The 25,152-nt window shown below is 37.6% G+C and overlaps 1 protein-coding gene across 1 annotated transcript in view; it reads right to left on the bottom strand.

Moving 5' to 3' along the window:
* LOC129359574 (neural-cadherin-like) overlaps positions 1 to 25,152 on the bottom strand; it is a 124,523-nt gene that overhangs the window by 17,855 nt on the left and 81,516 nt on the right. The window contains exons 16-27 of the mRNA XM_055029284.1: positions 22,600 to 22,743; positions 20,796 to 21,079; positions 18,691 to 20,299; positions 17,846 to 17,939; positions 16,744 to 16,928; positions 15,560 to 15,789; positions 13,991 to 14,268; positions 10,147 to 10,361; positions 5,031 to 5,155; positions 4,717 to 4,844; positions 1,670 to 1,793; positions 163 to 346 (exon numbers count right to left, since the gene is read on the bottom strand). Coding sequence (XP_054885259.1) covers positions 163 to 346; positions 1,670 to 1,793; positions 4,717 to 4,844; positions 5,031 to 5,155; positions 10,147 to 10,361; positions 13,991 to 14,268; positions 15,560 to 15,789; positions 16,744 to 16,928; positions 17,846 to 17,939; positions 18,691 to 20,299; positions 20,796 to 21,079; positions 22,600 to 22,743 — 3,600 coding nt within the window. The remainder of the gene's footprint in view (positions 1 to 162; positions 347 to 1,669; positions 1,794 to 4,716; positions 4,845 to 5,030; positions 5,156 to 10,146; positions 10,362 to 13,990; positions 14,269 to 15,559; positions 15,790 to 16,743; positions 16,929 to 17,845; positions 17,940 to 18,690; positions 20,300 to 20,795; positions 21,080 to 22,599; positions 22,744 to 25,152) is intronic.

Here is a 25,152-nt window from a genome sequence, read left to right as displayed (position 1 = left end):
TACATGAGGGAATTACAGCGAGGGTGTGCGGCTGTGCAAAAGCACTTTATGTAAGACGGGGTTATCTTCCCACACCAGCAAGTTTTCCATTTGGGTCTGCACACCTCGTGAGGTTCAGACTGAAAACGTCATGGTCATTTAAAGGCAACTCTGCAGGCCTACCTTGATCACAATGCGGGCCTGTAAACCCTTTTTCACACAGGCAGCTGAAAGAGCCCCACTCCCCGTGACAGCTGCCCCGCTTGCCACAGGAGGGAAGCTGCTCCAAGCCGGTACAGTGGTTATCAATGAGACCGCAGCCCGGCAAAGTGTTGGAGGATTCAGCAGGAGAACCAAGGTCATACAGCTAGATTGAATGAGAGGAAAAGAAACAGGAGAAAGAGAGTTGAAGAATGCCACACTGAAAGAAGGAATGAAAAAACAGGAAATTAAAAAAAAATATTTTTATTGAATATTAGTAAAAAGAAACATAATGGTAAATTTAGACCAAATTTCTCAAAAAGCTGTTTTTGTAAAATCAATTTTAATGTTTGATGAAAACTCTAAAATGAGGTTTTATCAGAAATAAAGGGAGAGGAACATCTGATTGGGGAAAACAACGAGTGAAAACTAAACAATCCTTCAGCCTTCATATGAATATGGGATATGGCACCCAGGTGCTACTGACAAAATGCAGTTGGCTGATCATCAGCAATTGTCAGCACCAGTATAAAAATGGACGTATGAGGAGTTTGTTCATCTGGAGTTTTAAGGCTTGTGTTCATAAAGTCAAGGCAGAAAATCAAGTCATATTTATTAGAGTAGAATGTGTTGTAGCACATTGAGTAATTATGTAGTGGGGGATGGGGAGAAGAATGTTTTAGTGCATTATGTTTTTTGACATGACAACAGTATTATTCGTCTTGGGGCATCAAATTGAGGTTTTGTTGGCATTGGTATTTACCTCAATTAATCTGCTTTAATCATCCTAATAACCAAAACAGCATGACGTTAACGTAATGCATTCGGGAATGAGTTCTGTCAGTGTAGTGTTCTGGTAAGAATATAGAAACAAATGCAAATCTGTGTGTGTTTGTTAGTTGCAACTGTTGAACTCCTTGTGTGGTTTATTATGCTGCTGGCTGATTGATGTGTTTTGGGCTTTTAATTGCTGTGCCCTATGCAGCCTGTGTATTCATTTTATTAATTAATGTGCTGCTTTTTTTCTTTACAATGTGGTCGATGTTATCATGGTCTCGTGTTTATTTCTATTTCATGTTTCCATTTCAAATCCCACGTGTGTACCTTTAAAAACCTTTACACTCAATGACACATTGATTTAAATAAATCCAAAGTTATGACACTGTTTAACTCAAAAATTGGACACAAACATATGAGTTCATAAGGTTATAACACTATGATCTGAAGTTTTCCAAAATTCTCTACAGAAATGGTAAACTTATTGTATATTAAATTCCCAAAAATAATAAAAAAGAATACTGATCAATGAAAAATTATGCATGCAATAAACCTTTGTATCACTATCACAGACCTATATTTCACCAATCACATAAATTCTTTTACTAAGTCAGTTTCCTGTCACAACAAAACATATTAAAGGAATACAATGCAGCCACCTATTCATCCAGCCATGTAGCTGTGTTAAACTCGGATCACTTTTTTACTTTACCTTGCTGTCCACAATCAAGTTCCTTATACAGCCGGTATAGTGTTTGTGTTGCAGTTGTGGATATTCATATGATATGTTCTCACTGATTCCTCCAAGCTGCAGAACATGACTTGCATTCAGGTACCTGGGGATGAAAAACAACCAAAGTATGTGGACTAAGGGAAACTTTTCAAGGTTACAATTCAAGACAGAACTTGCACCATAAATAAAACAGACTGTAAGCTGTACATACAATACAAACTGTCAGCTAAAATTCATAGTTTTCTTCATTTCTTGCTGAGACTTTCATCACTTTTTGCACATAAAGAAAACAAATGTGACACCTTTTTATTGTTCCTTTCCTCTTACAAATGTATAAAGAACGCATTATACCAGTATGTAAATTACATTCGTGAGAAAACAAAATCCACTCACAAAAAGATTTCTCTACTATTTTCAAGACATGCCAAGGCGGTAATTTCTCATCCAAGATAAGTCAAATTGTAACCTCATTCGAATATGCTTTTTATTTATGTATCTCTTTGTCTGTAAAATTATTATAAAATATACATTTATTACAAGTTTATTGACAGTCTATTAATAAATAACCCATTAAACCTATGTAACAACAATTGGAATATTTTCTTAACAAATAAATAAATGAATAAAAACATTCTGGTGGGAATATGTCAAGTGGATCTGTGGCCACTTACTATTGAGAAAAAGTGGGCTGGAGTTATGAGTGTGAATAGATCAATAAAGCAACTTTCTCCTCACCCACCAAAAACAGTTTGTCTGTTCAAAAGATTTTATCCTCATGAATATGAAATAAATGAAATCCTGGTTCCAAGGAAAAAGAACATTTCAAGGGAAAAGACAAAACCCAGTTCATATTGCAGTGCTAACAGATAGCTCTAGATTAGTCAGATCACTGAGGAGACTGGAGGTGTTATTTGTGGAAGAAAGGAAGAAAATATGTAATTTTAGCATGTTTTCTTTAGATTTTATGTGTCCTGTCAGTTCAAAACTTCTGGTAATATTCCAAAATTGCTTCATGGAAAGAAATCAATAATGAAAGCAATAATGTATTTGCAATAACAGGCTATGTTATTGCAAAACCTATCGATATGAAACTTAGTGTCTGAGCAAAATGAACAACAGATTTCAAAGTACTGTTTTAACTTCCCTTCCAACCACAACCTGTGGTGGACTTGATTTAAGAGATTTAAAAGCAAATAAACCTTACAGTTTTTAAAAGAAAAAGATAGACATATTACGCATGAGTGACAGATGTTTAGCTACAGACATTTTGACAGCTGTAAAGCGGAAGTGCAGTTCAACTTCTGGGTAAAGCAGACTTTTTCCAAGTCCTAACAATCTTTCAAGAGCTCTTTATTGCTTACATATATATATATATATATATATATATATATATATATATATATATATATATATATATATATATACACACATATATATATATATATATATATATATATATATATATATATATATATATATATATATACACACATATATATATATGTGTGTGTGTGCAAAAAATAAAGCTTCATTACAATATCATATGTAAGGTGGCAATTTTCAAACTGTAGCTAAGCTGAAATAATAATGAGTCCAGAGGCAAGCCAGGTCCATGGTGGTAGTAAACAAGTTGAGCTGTGACCAAGCACAAAATGCTATGAGGATACAAAGTCAAAAATTAATTGGCATTTTAAGGATTATATTTCAGGAAATCATCAACAGTTTCTTTCCCCCAGAGAAAACAGTGTGGCACATGAGAAACTGAAAACAGTCTGTGTATCCATCTGATTTCATTTTAATAAATAATAAACCCTGGATGAACATAAACAGCATTTTGATGAAAATTCATGGGTTTGAACAGTTCTACCTACAAATGTTTCCCATGCTATCTAACATACGAAATGCCACAAAGATGCTTTGCTTGGTAAAACGTGATTCTAAGTTAACAGATTCAATTTGATTTCTAAGCTGAGATATTTAACTCAGAATCAATGGGAAATGAATTTGATAATGCTCTAAATCACCTTTGAGGAAAAAAATATGTAATTTTCTTTCTTCTGTTTTTCATTTGTTTATCTCATATTTGCATTGTATAATGCCAGTTGCTAAATAAAACCTAAAAGGCATACATTTTGTGACTCAGAAAACATTAAGACATGAGTGCAATTTAGAATATGAAACAGAGCATCTACTAAATATGATATTGAAACTAACAACCGATCCAAAACATTTTGCAAAATCAAAATTTTTACCCCCTGCTGCTAGCTTAGCATCTAATCCTTGCTTCCCAGTGAGGATATGGGGCATGTCCCTCAGGTCCATGTGTTAGTTTAGGCTTAAAAACCAGTAAGTGGAAACTAAACACAAATAGATTTGCTTGGAGTTGCTAAAGAAAGCCACACTCCAGTTTAAAGAAGGCTCTCTTGAATTATTCACGCTGTTACTTCTCATGCACTCAAAACAAATGTGGCCACAAATTTTCCTCTGTCCAATTAAATACTCATTGAAAATACAGCCATTAATGTGTGTCTTTCTTTATGAAAAGAACCACTTGGTTCATAATAAGCACAGCGGTTAGTTAGTTGGTTCACATTTGTTTCATTTACGTAGATTCATGTTTCATATTTAATTTTCAAGTAAAGATTTCTCCTATCTCTGTCTTTTTTAACTCATGTTTTAAATATACAAACATAAAAAATTTATTGGAGATATTTCTACTGTGGTCCAGCTTCAAAAATGAACTGTGAAAACACCTTGGATAGATGGAGGGAGGGACAAACCTTTTCCAAATGATGAGTGACAGGAACATATGAAACACATATGCTAATAATAAAATGAACTGCTCGTTAAAGGTCTTTCACTCTCTTTAATTACAATGCCATATAGCCGTGAAAAGGCCAGCTAGATCAATGGATGGATAAACGGTTGGATAGAAAGTCCACACAAAGGGATAGAGAATAAAGTCTGAAAATACAGGCGTTTTTCCCAAACTATGTTTTCTTTCCAGAATTAATTATTGGTCTTACTTATCCCTGTTGGGCGTGACCCCTCGTATTTCACAGGAAGAGCGATCCTCTGTCATCGCCCAAGAATCCACCCCCTCTGCTTCCATGACAATCGCACTGGAGCATCGATCCAGAGTAAAGCGCACTTCCTTTAAATTGGGTAGGAAAGAAAAGAGAGGTCGTTATAGCGGCATGTTGGGATGAATGTTCAGCTTCTTGACACTCCGTGGTACTGCAGTGTGTTTTCTAATCTGACATTTCTCTTGCACGTAGAGTGAAACAGTCAGTGACAATCACATAGGATAGGAGCTGTGGCAGTTCTGCACTTCTCTTACTTTGCTGTTGCTCCTCACATCAAGGCGGTGCCAACGTCTGTCACTCACTCCAACATTTGTTAACTGGAGAACTAGGGTCCCAGAACCATGGTTGATTTTAAGGCTAGGAGTCCCACCAATCAGCTCTGTAAAAGATGAACATCAAAGTTAATAGAAGTCACTCCAAAATAAGTGGAGAATTAATTCTGGGTGAAGTCAAAAAGCAGCTCAAATGCAGGTATGATTAAAAATATAAAACATAAACCAGGGTAAACAGATAATAGTGATGAAATGTATTGTAAACCAAACACAGTATAAATAAGAGAAAATAATAAAAAGACAAGGTTCAAGTTCCCAGTTTGATACAGGGAAATACCCAAGGGAAGTTTCTTCCCTTAAACAAAGAAAATAAACAAGTAAACATAGAGTGAAGCACAGAATGTGAGTAGCAACAGAACAGTATGCTGCAAGCCACATTTAGGGCACTCATGGCAAAGTTGTGTTAAAAGCCTCGAAATGAATCCAGGTTTACGTTTCTTAAATGTGCACAGCATTTAATAATAATTTGTGGCTTCCAGTTTATCTTAGATGTAAACATGATACATGAGGCCATTTCTCTGATTGCTGGCAAGCCTGGTTGCCATAACAAGGAGATGATGTTTTGAAAAAACTCATTTGATATCATGACATCACAAAGTCCTAAAGGTGAAGAATCCAGCAACACTTGAAATGCAAAGGAATCAACTTTACCTCATTCATGACCCAAATAAAGGACAAAAGCCAACATTTTCTGATTTCCCAGAATTGTACATTTTTCTGGAGTCTTCATCTTACCTGATCTTTGCCTCTCTCCATGCACCTTGTAAGTCGGTGAAACTACCAGAAATACTTGAAATACCAGAGCATTTAAAATAACAATATCCTCTGCTAGTCAGATTATTAAACAGCAATAAAAAATCTAATTTATTTTGGGTCCGGCACTGAAAACAGTACTTTATCCTAAGGTGACAGAAGAAATTTAAGAAATGATTTTGGTATGGTCACTCGTTACAGATTTATTAGTTTAGAGAACAATAAATAGAAAACATATAGACATACTATATATTCATGCGTGTAGGCAGGGTGACAATGATAGAAACAATAACATGATTAATAAAACTCAACTATAACTGCATCATTATATAATAGAAAACCATAAAGACAATTGGATGATATTACTTTACATGAAGTAAAAGTAATATCATCCAATTGTCTGTTGGTTGATATTACAATAGACATTGTCTATTGTATATTTAACATTGTCTGCACTCTTGTTGCCTTGAGAAGATTGTGTGCTTCTTCTAAATGTTTTAGTGCTGCTAAGGCTGCAATAGAATTAAGTCTTTAAGGCACAACATACTTAAATTGTAGTAATTATTTTTAATTTTTAAAAAAATTGAAAAAAAAAAGTTCCCAGAGTGAGCATTTGTATCAGCAACAATGAGCTGTGCCGATATTTCTATCATGAAGTCGCTATGTGCTTTCCGAGTAGTTACCTGTGAAGTGGACTGCACAAGGTATTCAACCATGCTATGAAAGATTCCCAACAGAGCAAAAGAAATAGCTCAATTCAAAGAAAATCTGAACCTGAGTCAACAAAAACCAAATATGGTTCACTGATTTTCTGTGTGATGGCACGAGTGATCAATCATTACTGGAGGCGTAAAAAAAAAAGAGTCATATTTCCTTTCTAGAAAGACCTTATTGGGATCTTTAAACTCAAGATTCCAGTAAATCAAGACTCAAATACACATATTACACTTTGCCGTCATTGATTTCAAAGGATCACATATAGACAACAATCTATCACACATAGACATCCGTGTTCCTGCAAAAAGATTTAACATGAACATGGCAAAATTATTTCTTTATTTTTCCATGTTTCACAAATATGAAAGCAACTAAACATAACATCTCACAGATTAACTTTTATTTGCTTTTCAATCCAAATTGGGTTTCATTGCTTATACCTAGCAGATAAGGATTTTGATGTAACATTTTTGTGCTAAAGTCTTTAAATCATTATCTTTTTTTTATTGGAAAAGATAAAGAAACAGGGTTTTTATAAAATTACACTGAAATTGTGCAGCTTGCTTTAAGGATGGTAATTTTAACTATGCCAAACAACACAATGTAATTTCCCAGGGCTCCATTCTAGTACCAGTGCTATATCTTTATTTCTGTTCATATTAGTCTAACGTTAGTAAATTAAATAATTTGCTTTCATGGTCCTGTAAGATTTCATTTTCTGATCAAGTATTATGAATTAAGTTTACTGCATATCATACTTTCAAGGAAGCTCATGATCTTGTAAATAGTTTTCATATTCTGGAACAAAAACATATACATAGATATGTTTTCTTTCTGTGGCCATAAATTATGCTCCACCAATTTATCCAAAAGTCTACTTAGAATTTTTTGCTGAAACCCGTTAGACTGAGAATGTTTAGTTCAATTACTTATGATATATTTCACATGTACCTGTACCCAAACACACCTGAATATTGTATTGCTATGAAAATGTAAAATTGTTGCAGTTATGGATATAATAATTTTATACGACACTGATGGTTTGAAATGTAGGTGTTTTTATTCACCATAAAAACACAGAAGCAATAGATATGAAGCAATATCTATTGCTTCATGATATTTTTTACTAACTATGCAAAATCTTTACTGTTTTACTGCTTTTACTGTTTTACAAAAGCACAATAGTTTTACATTTTGCCATGCACTCTGCATTTTGTCTGAATTATTTTTTTTTCCCATTGTGCTAAATAAATACACGCATACTTGATCTTGTGGCACTTTGAAAGGATCTAATCAGTGAGTTGTTCAGACACACAAGGCAAAGTATGTCACTTCTTAAACTAAGAGGAGAAGAAGTTCAACCTTCTCACCTTTCATCTACCCACTCAGAAGTCAAAAGTCGTGCTCTCTTTTTGTTTTGCTGTGAACTGGAAATTCTCATAAGATATATGTTTTATTTTCCCCTTTTGTTTTGGAAATAAAAGTCCTTGCTGCTCTCCCTGGTCTATCTAAGGTTTTGTTGATCTTTGTTTTCGTTCAAGTTTCTGTTTCAAACCCAGCAGTCTTGCAGTGCCATGAACTTTAACTTTTAACTTTCTAATTGAGACCCATAGTGCCTGAGACTTGGCTCTTGAGATTTAAACTTTCTCTAACCATTCCAGCATCTAATCTGGAGGTGCTCATATTTACTGCTAGCAATGCCAGGCACTGGGTCAGATGTGAAGCATTTTCTTCACAAGTTGGTTTCCAAATAGTTTGAAAATTGCAACAACTGTCACACTAATGGGCACCAAAGAAATCAATGACATCTTATAGCGGTAAGATCTCATTTGCAAAATGTTAACACAGACATGAATGTTCAAGGTGAGAAAAATGCCAAAACGAGGAATATACTTGCACATCATTTATTAATGGGTGAAAAAATATAGATCCAAGATGTTTTCACCATCAAGTTCAAACAGCCATTAGAAATAGAAGCAGGTACTGCTGCAGCCTCTGAACACTAAAAAATTGAAACAACAAAACCTTTTTTTTCATGAAATATGATGCTAATAAATATTTGGAGTGGCAGTGCTAGGGTGAAAGAAAAACATGCTTCTAAAATCAAACCTTTGCTTGTTATGGTTTGTATACCACCTTTTGACTTTCGAAAACTTCAAGTAACTCTGTCGACACACAGGAAATGATTCAATATCATAAATAATAGGCTATGGGAAAAAAAAAAAATCCCCTTTACTGATTTAAAGGGGATAGCCATAAATAGCCATTTAATCTTTTCCATTTTGTATCCTTCAACAAACTCTTTAGTTCAGTATTTTTGCTGAACTGTGTCAAAAATATCTCTAATTATTCATATACTATTATTTTATTTTACACAATTGTTTTGAAACTTTATGTTATAACTTATTTACGATTCACATTTTAACCCCTTAAAATATGATTAAGACTTGTAATCACACCAAAATTACTTTGTGCGACTTTCTGATTACCCATATTACTTACTATTACAGTAAATTATGAGCTGAGCATTAAAATTACTTATTTTCGGCTGTCAAAGCTGGTCTGAAACACACGCTTGGATGATGAAGTGAAGTTTGGAAGTATAAAATGTCCTCCAGAATTTATTAATATTTTTGTACCTGGTACAAAATGACTGAAAGTTCAAAGGTGAATGGGGGTATTCCTCTCCTGATGGTAGAAAAAATTCAGAGCAAATACTACAAGAGTGAACTAGAGTTATCTTTGTTTGATTATGGGTTATAATTTGTCTCAAATTTTATGAGCCAACTTACCCAAGCTCGAATCAGAAGCAAACATTAAGATGAAATAAAAAAAAAATCTTCAGAAAATTAGACACGATTAAAAGAAGGCATGTTTAGAATTAGTTTATCTCCATAATTCATGAAAATACAAAGCAGAATAGACAAAGATGCAATAGTTAAGAACTTGGGAATAAAATAGTTTGTCCACAGATAGAATGAGGAAACAAAGAATAAAATAGAAATGCATGAGAATGAAATGGTGGTATAAATTAGTGCATGAAAAACCAATTTCTCATGCACCAAGAGCTGCAGTTTTGATCATTCAAAAATGTCTTTCCATAAATATAACTTCAGTCAAAGTGAGAATACACTTATTTTATAAAGTAAAATAAGTTTATCAATATGTCAAAAATAAAAAGGCTTCCTTTTACTCTGAAGAGTTACAGCAGGCCAGAAAGACCTGCTGATGTTCACTCTGACAGTGAATATCTACAAAAAATAAAGCTTTTCGATTTTTTCACTGCAATGATATTGACGTCAGGGGCTTATGAAAAATAATTGCTTACATATTTATTAGCAAAAGTGTTTAGTCTTTAGAGCATATTGAGCTGATTGCTGTATAACTCAGTTGACTGAGAGTTCAAATGCCTCTGAAGTAAACACAAACCTAAAGCTTTCCTCATATTTGTTGTTGATTAGCTCCCTCCCAGTAGTCAATGCACACATTTAAGTACTAGGGTTTTAGAGCTCAGAAGCCCAATAGCACACATGTAATTACTGAGACTTGACTTCGTTTATTTACTTACCTATGGCAATGTAGTCTTCATTATCCCCAGGTAAAAGGGTGGCCAACGGGCCGGCATACAACAGCAGTCCGTCATCTTCCTCCGTCATAAACTCAAGCGAAAGATGGCTATCAAAGCATGGCCTTATGGGAGGAAACCAGGCATAGCCGTTACCAAGGAAACTAAGTCTTGTCTGCTGACAGTCTGGCCCTTCGAGCTGCGGGGGGCAGTGGCACCTGTAGCACAGAGAAGGGAAAATGTGTGAAAAATCAGGACAAAACAAGTGGAAAGAAACAATCAGTGTCATTCAGTTTTGAGCTCTCAGAAATCTTCGCATTGTCTCTGTCGTACGTGACAGTCTTGTTGATTCGCGCCGGCAGACAGGTCCGACTGTGTTTGAACACGGTGCCAGTCAACAGACAGCGAGCAGAGCACTTTTATCTATCAATTGTTTGCATTAGCGACAAAGCCCTGAATATTCAGTTCTACATTAAATCAATTAGTTATGAACACAGCATTACTCTGGTCTATTCTTTATCTATAACAGCTGTCTGAGCTGAACTCCCCGGAGACAGTTCAGGCTGGCACATCACATTCCCTTTGTTAGGAGATAATTAAATCTATTTCTTTCACTCGTCTATGTGTCGAACCATCACTGATTTTCAGAATTTTTTATTTTTTTCCCCCCACTCTCCTGAACTGCCCTCTGCTCACACTTATGCTACACACTTTGCAAGATTGCCTCTTTTTGTATCCACTTATCTACTTTGATTACAGCGTCAGCGCTAAGGATCAACGCTCTCGGACAAACTGGAAATTAAGCATTTTTCATGAGACTCTCGAATCTGTTTGAGCAAGTGTCTGTAATGATGAATTTTAATCACAAAAAAAATGCCACCAAACAAAGAGATACATGTAGTGATGAAAACCAGCCCTTTCAATCACAATGATGGCGAGGATTGAGGGGACTGGTTGATCTCAGCCTGTCCTCTACTGCAGGCATGTGAGACAAGCTGGCTTTGCTGATAATGTCAAAGTCATCTATTTTCATGCAGTGTCTAAAGAAGGCTGTGTGTACTGAGGGTGTAACGGACTATTTCTCACATCGCTGTTTATTGTGCAGAGGGGGCAACACATGGTAAGAATACTGATCTATATGCAGCAAAAAGAGAAGGCTTAGCTTGATGGGTAGCTTTTTGCATACATATGCACACAATAAGCAGCGAAAGAGCACCTCAATCTTTCATTGTTCTTTCATGTGACTCATGAGAGCAATGGCAGTCCAAATCAGGAAGGGCATGGCCTGTTATTCTCACTTCTGTCTGACAATATCTGATTAGCTCCTCTCTGTGGTTTCCTGTTAAGCTCCCTCAACAGAGGATAGGAGGAAAAATTGGATTCTTTATGGATTGGCTGAATTCACGTCAGGTGACATGTACGGTTCCTAAGGAGAAGACGCGTGTCTCGGAAAACATGAGTTTTGCAATAGTTTGAAACAATTTAAAATGTAATGAAGACAAAAATACCGTTGTGTTTATGCTGCCTGTGACCACTAGCTGTGTAAACGTTTTTACATGTTCATATTACTGGCACTAACTATGACTTTGCACAGAGTGAGCAAACAGAAGGAGGGAATACATTTAAATAATCCCTTTTGCCCTATATTTATTTAATCTGTGCATTAGCACGTGATAGAAAATGTGAAATGAAATCCATGCATTTTTTTCTAAAGACTTCCACTGAGCTTTTTAAACCTTAAGGCAATGATATTTATTATAACAACAAGAAGCAATCAATGGCTAGGCTTTATATAAAATTAACTAAAGTCATGCAATACTGCTCACTTATATTAAACAAAACAGCAATTCTGTGAATTTAGTCAACTGGATGTGGTGAAGAATACAATGTGGAATGAAGGGAACTTAAATAGCTTTCAATGTGGCATGTTGTGAGTGCCAGACAGGCTAGCTCATCCGAATTGTGCAGACACTGCTGATCCACTGGGATTTATACAAAAACCATCTCTCTGGTTTTCAGTGAGAATGGTAAAAAAGAGAGAAAACAACCAGTGAATAGTAGTGTGGGGAAGAAAATGTCTTGTTGATGTCAGAGGTCAGAGGACCATGGACAAGTTAGTTCAAAATGATGATAACTTCCAGCAGAATAAAGCACCATGTCCCATTAAAGCAGTACTGAAGGCAAAAGTCCTAGCTCGATGTACTTAATGAAGTGATGAATGAGTTTAACAATGAAAAGGTGATTCTTATTTATCGCCTGAAGTAAAAAAAAAACGAACAAAAAAAACATTCAACATCATTTATAATAATTAAAGTCTTATAATAAATTTGCTTTTTGTTGCAGTTCAATCTCACATTGTTTTTTTTGTTTTTTTTATCCAGATGTTCATTTGCGTGCATTTATTCACTGGGGATAAAGGCTAAAAAAACCTGCTTAAGAAAAATTATTTGTGATTATTACATGTTTGTTAGATATTAATTCCTTGTTTGACTGTTAAGGTACTTTAATTTGAGCAACTGGGTTCATTTTTGTTGCATGATGGGGCAGTTTGTGCAGTTCCTTTTCATGAAGAAGGTCCTGGGTCAAATCTCTGCTGGTCCTTTCTTTGTGGCGTTTGCATGTTCTCCTCATACTTACGTTGGGTCCATTTGTACTACACTCTCCTTTCACAATCCAAAAACATATCTGCCAAGTTAGCTGGCCTCTGAAAACAATTGTGAGCATCGGCCTATGTCTTGTTCATCTCTCTATTTACCTTGAGATGTGTGTATCCCTCAGCCTGTTTAATGACTACTACAAATAGTCACCAGCCTGTCTGAAACCTTGCATGAATTAAACTTGTAAAGACAATTGGAAAGATGGCCTCTTGGTTACGTGGAGGGCAAACATATAACCTAACCAAAAGACAAATCCTTTTCACCACTGATCAAAATGTGAAAGCTTAGGAAATACAGCAAATAATGGGTATATTTGTTGTCACCAGGAGTCAACCTTTATGGACTGTCTACACAATGACTGGTTGCTTTGTCTGGGAGGCATGTCAGTAAAAAGCCTTTTCTGTACTACCACAACAAAATAAAAGTCTGTGGAGCTTGATAAAGACTACAGGGATTTTAACTGGAATCATTTGTGTTGGTCAGATGAAAATTAAAAGTTGGAGTTAAAAGCTACCTTAGTAGTAGTGACATTAGTAGACTAAAGTTTTTTTCTGCATAGAGTGAAGACATAAAACAACTGAAAGCCATTCTGGTGCTTTTTGAAATCAAACTTAAAGCTGTTACAACTTTGTGGTCTTTGGTAGTTAAAATATCCCTATATAAGTGATGAATGATGAGTTCATAATGTGGAAATTTTTAATATTGTATTAATCATGAACAGTTTTACTGTTAATTTTGAAATGGATTCAATAACTAGAGGAAATATTATCACACTAATCATTTCATCCCTACTTTTTTTTGTAAAATGTTGTAGGAGAAAAATTAGTCTTTGCTACTTGAGAAAAGACAGTTGTATAAAGCATTACCAGCCCGTTTAATGTCATGTGAAAATTGTCTTTCTTAATGTTAGATTTTTTTTTCATACTGAATACTCAATATGCAAATTAGAAGTTATTTTTCTAATTGAAAAATCAGCATGAGGCAATGCAGCTGCAATACAAATAAACTCACTTTAAGAGTGGTTTCATATCTTTATCCAAGTTTGTGGAGGATAAGCAGACAACATCAGAGGACTTCAAGTGCATTACATGTTTATAGTCACGGTTTACAAAAACCAGGGCAAACCAGTTTGTTTGCCCTTTTTTAAGAGTCAATTTTACCTGAGGTCAAACGAGTGCTATCTCTCTCACCTGTACCCATTTTGTGTATCAACACATGTCCCTCCATTGAGGCAGGGGTTAGTGGGGTAATAGGAGCACGTCTGATGGGTCATTTCTCTTGCGGCGCAGCCACACACGGCCGAAGATGTCACTTTCACCGAGGCCAGGGATAAAGCACCGAAGTCTATCAAGGTGGGTGAGTCACTGACGCTTAACTGTGTGTAGCAGCCGCCGGATGTCTTACAGTCAGTGCGCACACACTCATCTACCTGCACCTGGCTTACATTCACACGCAGGAGTGACTGCAGCTGCAGTGTGAAAAGGAAGAGGGAAAAAAACAGGTATTATAATAATGATCTGTGAAGATAACAAGGATTTGTAAGATTCTTTATGGGATTTCCAGCAAAATTTTTATTCTTTCAGCTTTGCATTTCATCATATTAGAAATACAAATTTTCTTGCACTTATTGGGATTTATGTGATAGACCAACACAAAGTAGAGCATAATTCTGAGGTAAAAAGGAAAATGATGCCTAATTTAAAATTACGTTTAACAAATTAAAATTTCACAACCAGCCTGTGCAGAATCCAAATTGGATTTATGTCTGAGATTTGGCAAATCCATTATAATACATGCATTTACTTTGTTCTGAACTATTTCCAATGTTTGGGTCATTATCCAGCAGAAAGGTGAACCGCCAACCCAGTGTGAAGTTACTCTGACCAGGTATCCTGTACCTGCATCACAGCAAATAGTAAGTTGCTACAACCATCATGTTTCACTGAGGGAATAATGTGTTCAGGGAAATGTGCAGTGGTAGATTTGGCATTAATCGCTGCAATGCATAAAGAAAAATAAAAACTCAGTTTTTGTTTCATCTGACCAATGTCTTCTTTCACTATGATCCCACTCTACTGTGGCATACTTTAAACTAGACTTCTTTCAAGTATGGCTTTCAACTATTCACTGTTTCATAAAGGTTACATTTGTAGAATGTCAGACTTATAGTTCTCCCTTCAAAAGGTTTTCCAACCTAAGCTGTGTCTCTGCAGCTCCGTCAGAGTTAGCAGAGGTAACTTGCTTGCTGTCGGAATATAAAAACACATGCATACCATTCAGTTTTATTTGTAAAACCTTTTAAAATTTGCATATCATTTTTCTTTCATTTTAAAAATGTATCCTACTTTGTGTTGAACTGTCACATAAAATCCTAATAAAACATTGTTTTTCAGGTGACAAATGTGAAAGAGATCGGAGTGTGTACTACAGTTTATAAAAAATGTAGAAGAGGAAGAGTGTGCCGGAAGACTATGGCTCTGGATCTCTAGATTAATAGCTAAAGTGGCAAGGTAGTTACACTGATACAGAGGAAAACTGTGGAGGAAAGAAAGGTTGTTCCAGAAGGAAAAGATACACTGACAACAACTGAATAAGAGACAAATGGACATGACAGGGTCAGGCCGTAAACCGACAGAAATTCAGTGCGAGAATGAAAGGGCAGATAAAAAGCTTGGTTATCTCTTTCCCTCAAGCTCCTAGGTTTATCACTTGATTTATGAACGGTGATCTCTATCGGTCTGACAGGATGGTATACATACCTTCTTTTTATGTGCAGCCAGGACACTGTGCAGTTTCTCTGTGCGCAAGTAGCCATTATCGGTTAGCACATAGAAATGGATGTCCACTGTTCTCGCCTCTCTGTCTGCTACACTGAAAATGTTGATAGTTCCCGGTCTGACAGACAGGGTTTCAGACAGGAAGTCCCAGAACGCCTCCAGCCGACTTTTCCCCTCGACGTTTGAGTCGATAAATTCTCTCGCTGTAATGCCTTTGGGAAACAAAGGAAATAGAGGCTCATGACATAAGAACTACTGACTCGTCAATGACAACTGGAGAGTTGATCAAAGTCGGTGAAGTTCCATATCCCATTAACACAAGAGGTAGCCTAACATCTCCCTGTATTGATCTACTTTCTCTTGGAGCCGTCCATGAGTTAAATGAGTCCAGATGCAGCACAGTAAAATGAAAAGGAAAAAAAAAAATCACCTGTTTACACATAGGCAGGAGGCCAGAGTCTTGACAAACTGCCTTGTACAAAACATTTTTAAGGACTGGAAAATCAATCATGTTTTGGGTGGAACCCATCTGCAAAATGTGAGCAGTCATCTTTAATCTCTCAAACATGATAACAACTCTGAGTCAGAGGCATCCATAACAGCCTTTGACTCTGTTCGCCGAATGGCTTTTTAAATGTCAAGGACTTTACCTGACACTTCTAGATTGACCTTTATAACAGAGATTTGATCTGAGAGACTGCTAGAAAAATGAATACACTAACATGAACCTCAGACCACAGCAGAGCAAGAAACAGAGGAAGAAAACTGAGCATTGTGAACGGATGCTTTGCAATGCTTAGAAATGTTAAACAATGCAAGTTGGAGGGAAAAAAGATTTTTTGACAGCCTGTTATTTAGGTGTTAACTGGATTGACAACTTGATAATCATTAAAGGAAAAGTACTAATTTATTCAGACTCGTGGAACATGCTGTCACGTTCAACATCAGTGTGTAAACAGAATTAACCACAGTCAACAAAGAGCAAGCTTTCGTCTATCTGAAAGTTTTATTATTCAATCCATTTCTGATTTTTTGGTCAAGAGGCTGTAAAGTAACACTACAGTTAAAAAAAGCTTCAATCCACCTGCTCTAATGCTTCCACAACAGATTTAGAATTAACACTAAATTTATGCAATCAGGTGAAAATGTGTTTCTGCACACATTACCTGTCAAACGCAGTGAGGCGGACGACAGAATGGCCTTTTCCTCCAGCTCCCTGATGTGAACCCTGACTCCTGATATCACGTCAGGCCACACCCCATCAGAAATCCCTACTCTTAACCAATAGCTGCCTGGCGGAGTGTTCTGCCGGACAGTCAGCATCCCTGAGCTCTGATTCACACTGAAGTATCTGAGAAGAGCAGAAGATCAGTTACCAGAAAGGGAACAAAGTAAAAAGAACAGAACAAGAGACTATGATGCACTTCTGAAAATTAAATAGGAACAGACCAAGTTTCTACATATCCTCTATGTAAATGGTTGTGATTATTCAGACAAATGTTTTTTAGAGTTCTTGGTTAATTTGTAGCCAATTTCTAGATGGATGGATGGATGGATGGATGGACGGACGGATGGATGGATCTGTTTTTCTATACTTATCCCTCATTCCTGACTGAACAGAAAGTGCTGAATAGGAATTAATTTTTAAACACAAACAGAAGCAGAAAATTTTTTCCAATACAAAAAATAGTAGAAAAAAAAAAGCAAAAAGAAATAAAAAATGTCTTTGGATCCAAAAGGCCCTACAAGGGCTTGGTGGTTGTCATGGTGACAGAAGTTGCTGTATGAATAAAACAAATATGCAACTGGTATTTCTAATCTGATTCTGAAAGTGTTCACACTGAATAACAACCCAAGGTCCCTGAAGTAGTTAGAATGTGGTCATATAGGCTGATTCAACTTTTAACCATTCTGCAGTATGATCAAGATTTCGGTGATTGTTCGTTACGGTCACAGTTTCCAGAATAACAATCACTGAAGATTACAGAGATTAAAATCTTAATGGAAAGTGTGGGACATAGTAGAGGGAAGGGAATTGCCTCTGAGTTGTGGAAAAATAGCAAGGTAAGCACTGTTTAGACCAAATGATATTCAGAGAAGTTTTGGGTGGAGTACAGGCTCATCACTCCACACACAACTTTTTTTTCTTTCTTTCTTCATATGTGGCACGTTTTTTCAAAGCTCTAGCACTTAAACCTCTGTGGCACATTTAAAGATCAGTAAGTTTTAAGAGCAAAAAATTATAGCCAATTAGCTCTGAGCTCTTACTTAGCTGCACTTGTCTCCAGACTGTAGGTCTTGTTGTCCCAGTCATCTGGATCTGGGGCATACACCTTCCCTAGAGCAGCATTTCCCATCCTTCCTGTTCAAGGTAAACACATGCACACACATGCACGCACGCACACACACATGCACAGATACATACATACACATTGATTCAGTCTGGACAGAATCTGCTGATGCCAACACTTATCTTTTCATCCCTTTCTTCTCCTTCTCCTGCTTTCTTGTGTTCTGTTCTGCTTATTATGCTCATAACTGTGGAGTCCCACCGCTGGAATGAATAGACACTCATTGCTCCACTTCAGAGAGCGTGGGGCTTAAAGAAGCAAGGCTATCTCACTATGGATTATGCTATTATCGACCTGCAGTGCCAGAGCATTGCAGCTGGGTAAACAATGGCAGCCTCCACGAGTCATGGTACTCCTGTTACCCACAATTACCAGAACTGCCACGTAGCTCTGTGTAGTATCAAAATACTAACATGCCAATATTCAAAACTTACCTGGAGGGCAAAAAGAAACATAGACAAAAGAAGAATGATGATCCTGCAATAAAATGATGTACCTATGAGCTTTAGGCTAAAGGAAGGAAAGAAAGTGCTATGGGCTGGAGGAGGAATTTGACATAATTACCATAGCATAACACAGTATAAAAGTGAGCAAATAATTATGAATTCCAGACCACACTGAGTCAGTATAGCTATAGTAATAAGTTTTCCCTTCAGCTTTAGCCTTAGTTTTCCCTCTTCACTCAAACTCTGCCTGCAGTGCAAAAGTAAAAACAAGAAGAAGAAGCAAGAAATGAAATGAGGGGGTAAGCAAGCAACTCACCCTTGCGGCTATGCACATAGACATCTTTCTCCCCTGCCTGATGGGCATTATCATTATGATCACCAATAGTGATGGTGAGAGTGCTTGTGGCCGTTATCGGTGGAAGTCCACTGTCAATCATTACGACCGGTAAGTGGTATTCGCTCTGCCTTTCCCTGTCGAATCTCCGCAGGGTGGTGAGTGTGGCGGAGCCATTCCCATGGTCCTGCAGATGGAAGTCAGAAGAGTAAACCGAGGGCAGGGAGATGAGGAAAGGCGGCCCGTGTTCTGGGGTGTCTTTGTCCACAACATGAAGGAGGGTTGAGCTCCCGTTTAGATAGACCACTTGAGGTGCGGGCCCGTTCTCCCACAGCACGGGGGAGTAGAGCATCTCCAGCTCCGGTCCGTTATCATTCATGTCGAGCAACGGCAAGTGGACCGTAACACTGCCAGTCAGCGCTGGTGTGCCACGGTCTGTCGCTATGACAACCAGCTCATAACCTGCCACCGTCTCCCTATCCAGAGACTTGGTGACAGTGACAACACCACCTCGGTTGACTGTAAAGTGTCCGTATGGGTCTGAATGGGGGAGAATGCTGTAAAAAACATCTCCGTTCAGACCGGAGTCAGAGTCAGTGGCTACGACTTGAACTATACTGGTACCTACTGGTACATCCTCAGGTACAGGGGAGAGCAGGTGAGAACTCGGGCTAAACACAGGTGCATTATCATTTTCATCCTCCACTAGGATCATACAGTGGATAAAACTGGCAAAATTGGAGTCCTCCACTTTGATGGTAAGGTTAAACCTTTGCTCATCTGGATGCTCAAAGTCCAGCTTCTTTTTTAGCCTTAGAGTGCTTTTCTGCTCCAGTTTGTGACTCACAATGTAGAATCGCTGCTCTGCATCACCGGCAACCACACTGAATGCCAACTGGCCATATCTACCATCATCAGGGTCCACAGCACTCAGCTCCAGGAGGGACGAGTCCTCAAGTGTGCTCTCAGGAACACGAGCGCCACACCAGTCCTCACTAAATTTTGGCACATGATCATTAATGTCTGTCACCACCACAGTGACCGTGGCCGTGCCCGTCATTCCGCCGCCATCCTTGGCCTCCACAACCAAATGGTGGCTATCAGCAAGCTCTCTGTCCAGGCCTTCTGCTGCCACGGATATGGTGCCAGTGCTGGAATCAATGGTGAACAGGTTCGCGCTGTCCGAATTCTGCGCATTATCTGTAATCCGGTAGGTGAGGATGGCGTTTTGACCCACGGCTGCATCATCCAGATCCACAGCTGTCATTTCAACAACAAACGTTCCAGGAGGAGAGTTTTCAGCCACACTGCTATGGCAATTATCTGGTGCACACACGAAGGTTGGGGCATTGTCATTGATGTCCCACACGTTGATAATGACATCCGTAAAGCCGGTAAGCCCCTCGCCTTCTTCGTCCGTTGCCATGACAACAAAGCGCCATACAGCCCGCTCCTCTCGGTCCATGGTTCGCTGGGCGTACATCTCCCCTGTGATGTCATTAATCATGAAATGCGACTCAGCACCTTGGCCGTGAATGGAGTACCGGATGGCTCCCTGGTCTGCGTCTTTGTCTGGGTCAGTGGCTGTAACCTGTAAGACAAAATCTTTAGAAAATGGGAATACATTCACCCACTCAAACACAAATTACTATTTCCCCTTATCTCTTTTCAACCATCACTCAAGAGGCTTTGGCTCCCATTTGTGTACACCCATCTAAGTTTTCTCACTGTTCCTGCCCAGCTTAATTAAAGCAATGAGTTCAGATCAGGCATGTGTTTTCCATCTCGCCTAAGAGTGGGTGTCACTGCATTAAGGCAGAAGAATTATCTCTGCTGTCTCTGTAAATTAAAGAGATTTAAGTTCTAAAATATGCCAAGCTATGGTTAAACACCAGCAGTAGATAAACTGAAATAACATGCCAGAATAGTTAACTGTAATAATTACTTAGATGCCACATAAATTTACACTGAGAGCAAAGCTAGGAAAGAAGCTCATTAAAAAGAGCTTTTAAAGTCTAAAGTTAATTGGAGATACTGTCATTACTAAAAAGGACACAGCGTATTCCTTTTTACTGGAGGCTTCTCACCTGTAACACAAAAACAGGAGACCCATCGAGCTCTTCGGTGACAGATCCATAGTACTCATTCATAGAAAACACGGGTGCTTCATCGTTTTTATTGACTATGGTGACTACAACAGCAGCATAATCTTCCCATTTCCCATCAGAGGCGAGGACCAACAGCTTGTATCGCTTTTGCTTTTCATAGTCCAACGACTGTGCAATGAAGATCGTCCCGACCTCCGGCTCGATGTCAAAAGCTCCCCCTTTGTTACCAGATGTAATTTGGTAGCGGAGCTTGGCGTTGGCCCCTGTGGAATAAATTACAAATACATGATTAGAAAAATATTATCAAATTTTGAGAGGGCATTAATCATCTGGACAGGAAAGTTGATGTTAACACTGAAACACAAACACAATTTAGATTTGACTATTAACAGACATTTTTACTTTAAATAAAAAGTGTGCAAGTTTTAAATGCAGATTGCTAAAGTGTAAAAGGGAAGTCAATGGTGTTATGGTGAAAAGTGGAGTTGGAACCCAAAATTAAATCTCTTTAGGGCTTCATATAATCTTGGGGTGGGTCTGTTTTTGGCAATCCACACATAGTGAAACAAGCTGTGTTTTAACATTTCCTACCTTTGTGTTGCTGTGCCTCTGCAGCAGCCACGAGGGTATTACACCTCATTTCCTCCAACACTCACCAACGACTAGATATTCACGTAACCCCTTCTTGTTTTGATTACTTCATTAAACAGAAACTTTGTACTTTGTCTTCTTGAATTCAATCAGATACTAATTAAAAAGGAGTACCGGAAAAGTAATGAGTGAAAGGCAGCATAATGCACTCCTATACGGTCCTTAAGGGAATTATTTTGGGGCTTGGCTGAGGTTCAGGGATGTAGTGGAGAAAAGAGGAAGTCAATATCTGAACTTATCTTCTGTGCCCCTATGGAGACCATCTAATCTAATGTTAGATGAGATAATCTTCGGGAACATATAGTCTTTGCTTTCAATCACCCTGTTGGGATTAAGCGGTTACAATCCTGTGTTAATACATTAATCTGTATTATTAAAACAGCCAAAACTGACAGAGTTCCCCTTGTCTACCGCAGGGTGCTGGCAGGCTTACACTGACCAGAGTCAGGGTGGAGTTTTTAAGCAAGACAGATTGAGAGTAGCCTCTTTGGCACAAGTACAATCCCATTGTAACTCTAATGTTGGGGGTCGGTGTTATTGCACAGCCATTTATCATTAGTGCGGCAGCCCAGCCTAAGCTGCACCCCCGCTCTCCATAAATACTTGATTAACGGACCTAAACATTGCTGATAACTGGATCTTAGACTGCCACATGAAGGATGAGCTACTGCTTTATTGCTTAAATCCCACCCACCTACTGTGGGAGAGCATGTCAGTCTTTTTGGAACATATGTGCTACAGCGCATTACTGAGCACTTAAATGACTACTAATACCAGTACACAGTTTGATTTTAGTGACACGATTTCCGCAGAGCACAGGCCAGATTGGAAAAGTCTGCTCTTCAGGGTGGCCTTGTGTCTGTCGCTGCAAATAAAAGCTATTCTGCAAAAAAGTTTCTATTTGACAGAGCAGTCAATGAAAAATTTACTGATGGAGTGCCAAAAAAAAAAGTTTGTTCCTCCAAGAAAGAGGGCATAAAAATAAATAAATCTGCAAACCCAGGTACATTTTTAAGATAACTTTTAAATGGATTCTTGTTGGTTTGCTTTTTTAACCTCCAACTCTGGGGATTGGTATGAGCAAAAAAATGTGCTTTGAATTCCAACGCTTCTGTTGCTTCATCAAGCGTACCTTCATCCTCATCAGTGGCGCTGACGGTGACAACAGTCAGACCAACATCTGCATTCTCATCGACAGCGACTTCATACAGTCGCTGAGCAAAGACGGGCTTGTTGTCGTTGACATCGCTGATGAAAACCCTCACATATGCTGTGTCTGCAAAAATGACAGAATAGCAAAATATTAAACACCAACACATAGGATAACACGCTTATTTGTGAGTATTTATTATTCACATTTCTTTTTTTAGGGAGAAAACAACATTTAATAATTCCCTCTAACTTAAAGGTTACAAAACTTTCATCAAGGTTCATATTTGCTGTAATTTAAATTTAAATTTATGTATTGTTTTAGCACTGATGACAGCACAATAATAGTGTCAGTGCTAAACCTCTACAAACACCTTTATTTTTGCAGGGAAAAGATGCAGAAACTCTTTGCTGGGAAGGTTAAATATTAATAAGATGACAAGTGTTTGTGTCTTATCTCTGCCCTCCTCATTACACAGTTTATTTCTTCAGTTAGAAAGAGTAAATTATCTACTCTGAGAGAGCTTGCTGTCAACATGTTAATTTAAACCCGTTGCAGTAAGAGATGATGATAGTGGCACGCAGCTTTATTTTCTTGGCTTGTTTTGGCATTTCCCCCTATTTTTTTTTTTTTTTTGGTGTTTCCCACAGGGGTGACAAAGAGACAGGTAATGTTTGCAGTGTAGATGAGCCCTCCTGGATGTGCAAGATATGTAGACCCAGCTAAGGCTCATTGTAAATGCTAAGCAGCCCTGCCAACCCAAGAGAGAGGGCTTTACTGCTCCAAAACATCACCTGCAAAACCTAATACCAGCTTCACAAATACAAATGAAAGACTCAATCTTCTGTGCAAATGTCATATCACATCACTCCAGATACAGGATGACATTTTTTAACTGTCTAAATGTCACATGCAATTTAAGACTTACAAACAAAAGCTGTACAGATTAAATAATAAACAGGCATAATTAGAACTTGTAAAAGGGGGGCACAGTATCAGAAATAAATATATGGGCATATAATACTAATAAAACTCCAAGCTGTTTTCAGGCTGTGGGACGCTTAGGCATTCTGGTCGTGGCAGTGGAATAAATCAGATTAAGAGATTCTGCTTTTCAAATTGAAACCCAAGGTGTGAATGTAAACTGATGTAATCTGTTTAAAACTCAAGGCACAGACACAGGACCATACAGAGTTAGAGAGCTCAGTATTACCCCATCAGGCCGCGTTTGCAATTATTTTACCGTTAAAACAGAGACAATACATTAGTGTGAAAGTCAAAATTACTCAACGAAAAAAATAAATCACTACTTGTTCAATGAAAACTCTCATACCAAGGCTAATAATAAAGACAATGAGAATATATTTTCTATTCAATAAATATCAGAGTTTCTCAAAATCGTTTTGCAATACATATATGATTGTTTGCCGGCAGAAATAATGACACGGTCAATCACAGTATGGCAACTCAATGTACTCATGAATTCTGTGTTGGTGAAGACAACTTGTTGAATCTATACCATGAAGAACTAATGCAAAGGTAGTGCAACCTGGTGCCAGTGAAATAAAGTAGTGTATAATCAACTGACTTTGATTCAATTGTACTGTAACTGGGAGCATAATGGATTTTAAATCCTTGAATCTAATTATGACTGTATGATTCAATAATATTGGAAAAAACTGGACGAGGTTTAAATTGAAATCTCGTCCTTTTTTTGTAACATCCCTGATGGGAATATCTGTTGTAACGGGGTGCCATGTAAACAAAACTGAATTGAATTGAAATAAATATATAGATGTGTTGTTTTGTACTTCAGCAAATTTTGGTCAGTTAGGCAAAAGTCAAGGATCATTGCCTGACAAATTCTTGTCTGTCAGAATCTGACAGTCCAATTGTGATTGTATAAGGAAGATCTGTCTCATTTGATTTCCTATTATTTATGTACTAGGAAGGTTTTACAAATGTAAAACACTCTAACCACCACAGTGGCATTACTCTCTAATTGTTTAAAAAGAAAATCAATACACTGAAGTTCCCCTCGTAGATTTAGAGATGTCAAATGGACTGCTTAACATTTTCATGAGGTTGAAGACAAGACTACTTCATGCAAATCAGGAGCATCTAACAAGTCTCTTTCTTTGAAAAGCCTGACAAAACAAAAGCGTAAAGTGGTGTTAAGATGGAGGACTAAAAGAAGAACCGAGCAACCGTAATTCTGCTCTATATGCTCAAAAACAATGCTTATGACCTTTTTTCTTTTTTTCTACAAAAGATAATGCTAGTAAGAGACAGCATATTAAGGGTTTGGTCTGTCTGTAGCCACATTAAAGGAAAAAGTGTTTTTTGAGAAAATAAAAGCCTGTATGAAAATACTGCTGAAAGTATGGGCAGTCATAAAGCTTCCAGCCTCCTGGGACACATTTTAGGAGCTATGGCTTAAAACACAACATATTGGTTATTCATTTCCTTGAAAAACTGTTCAAAATCCCTGAACTTTTCATAATTTTGCAAAGCTACAACCTCAAAAATAATAAG

The sequence above is a fragment of the Poeciliopsis prolifica genome, unplaced genomic scaffold, assembly GCF_027474105.1.
Source record: "Poeciliopsis prolifica strain line A6 unplaced genomic scaffold, Auburn_PproV2 SCAFFOLD001, whole genome shotgun sequence".
NCBI lineage: Eukaryota > Metazoa > Chordata > Actinopteri > Cyprinodontiformes > Poeciliidae > Poeciliopsis > Poeciliopsis prolifica.
The sequence above is the reverse complement of the archived record's forward strand: the minus strand, read 5'-3'. Positions and strand labels throughout refer to the sequence as shown.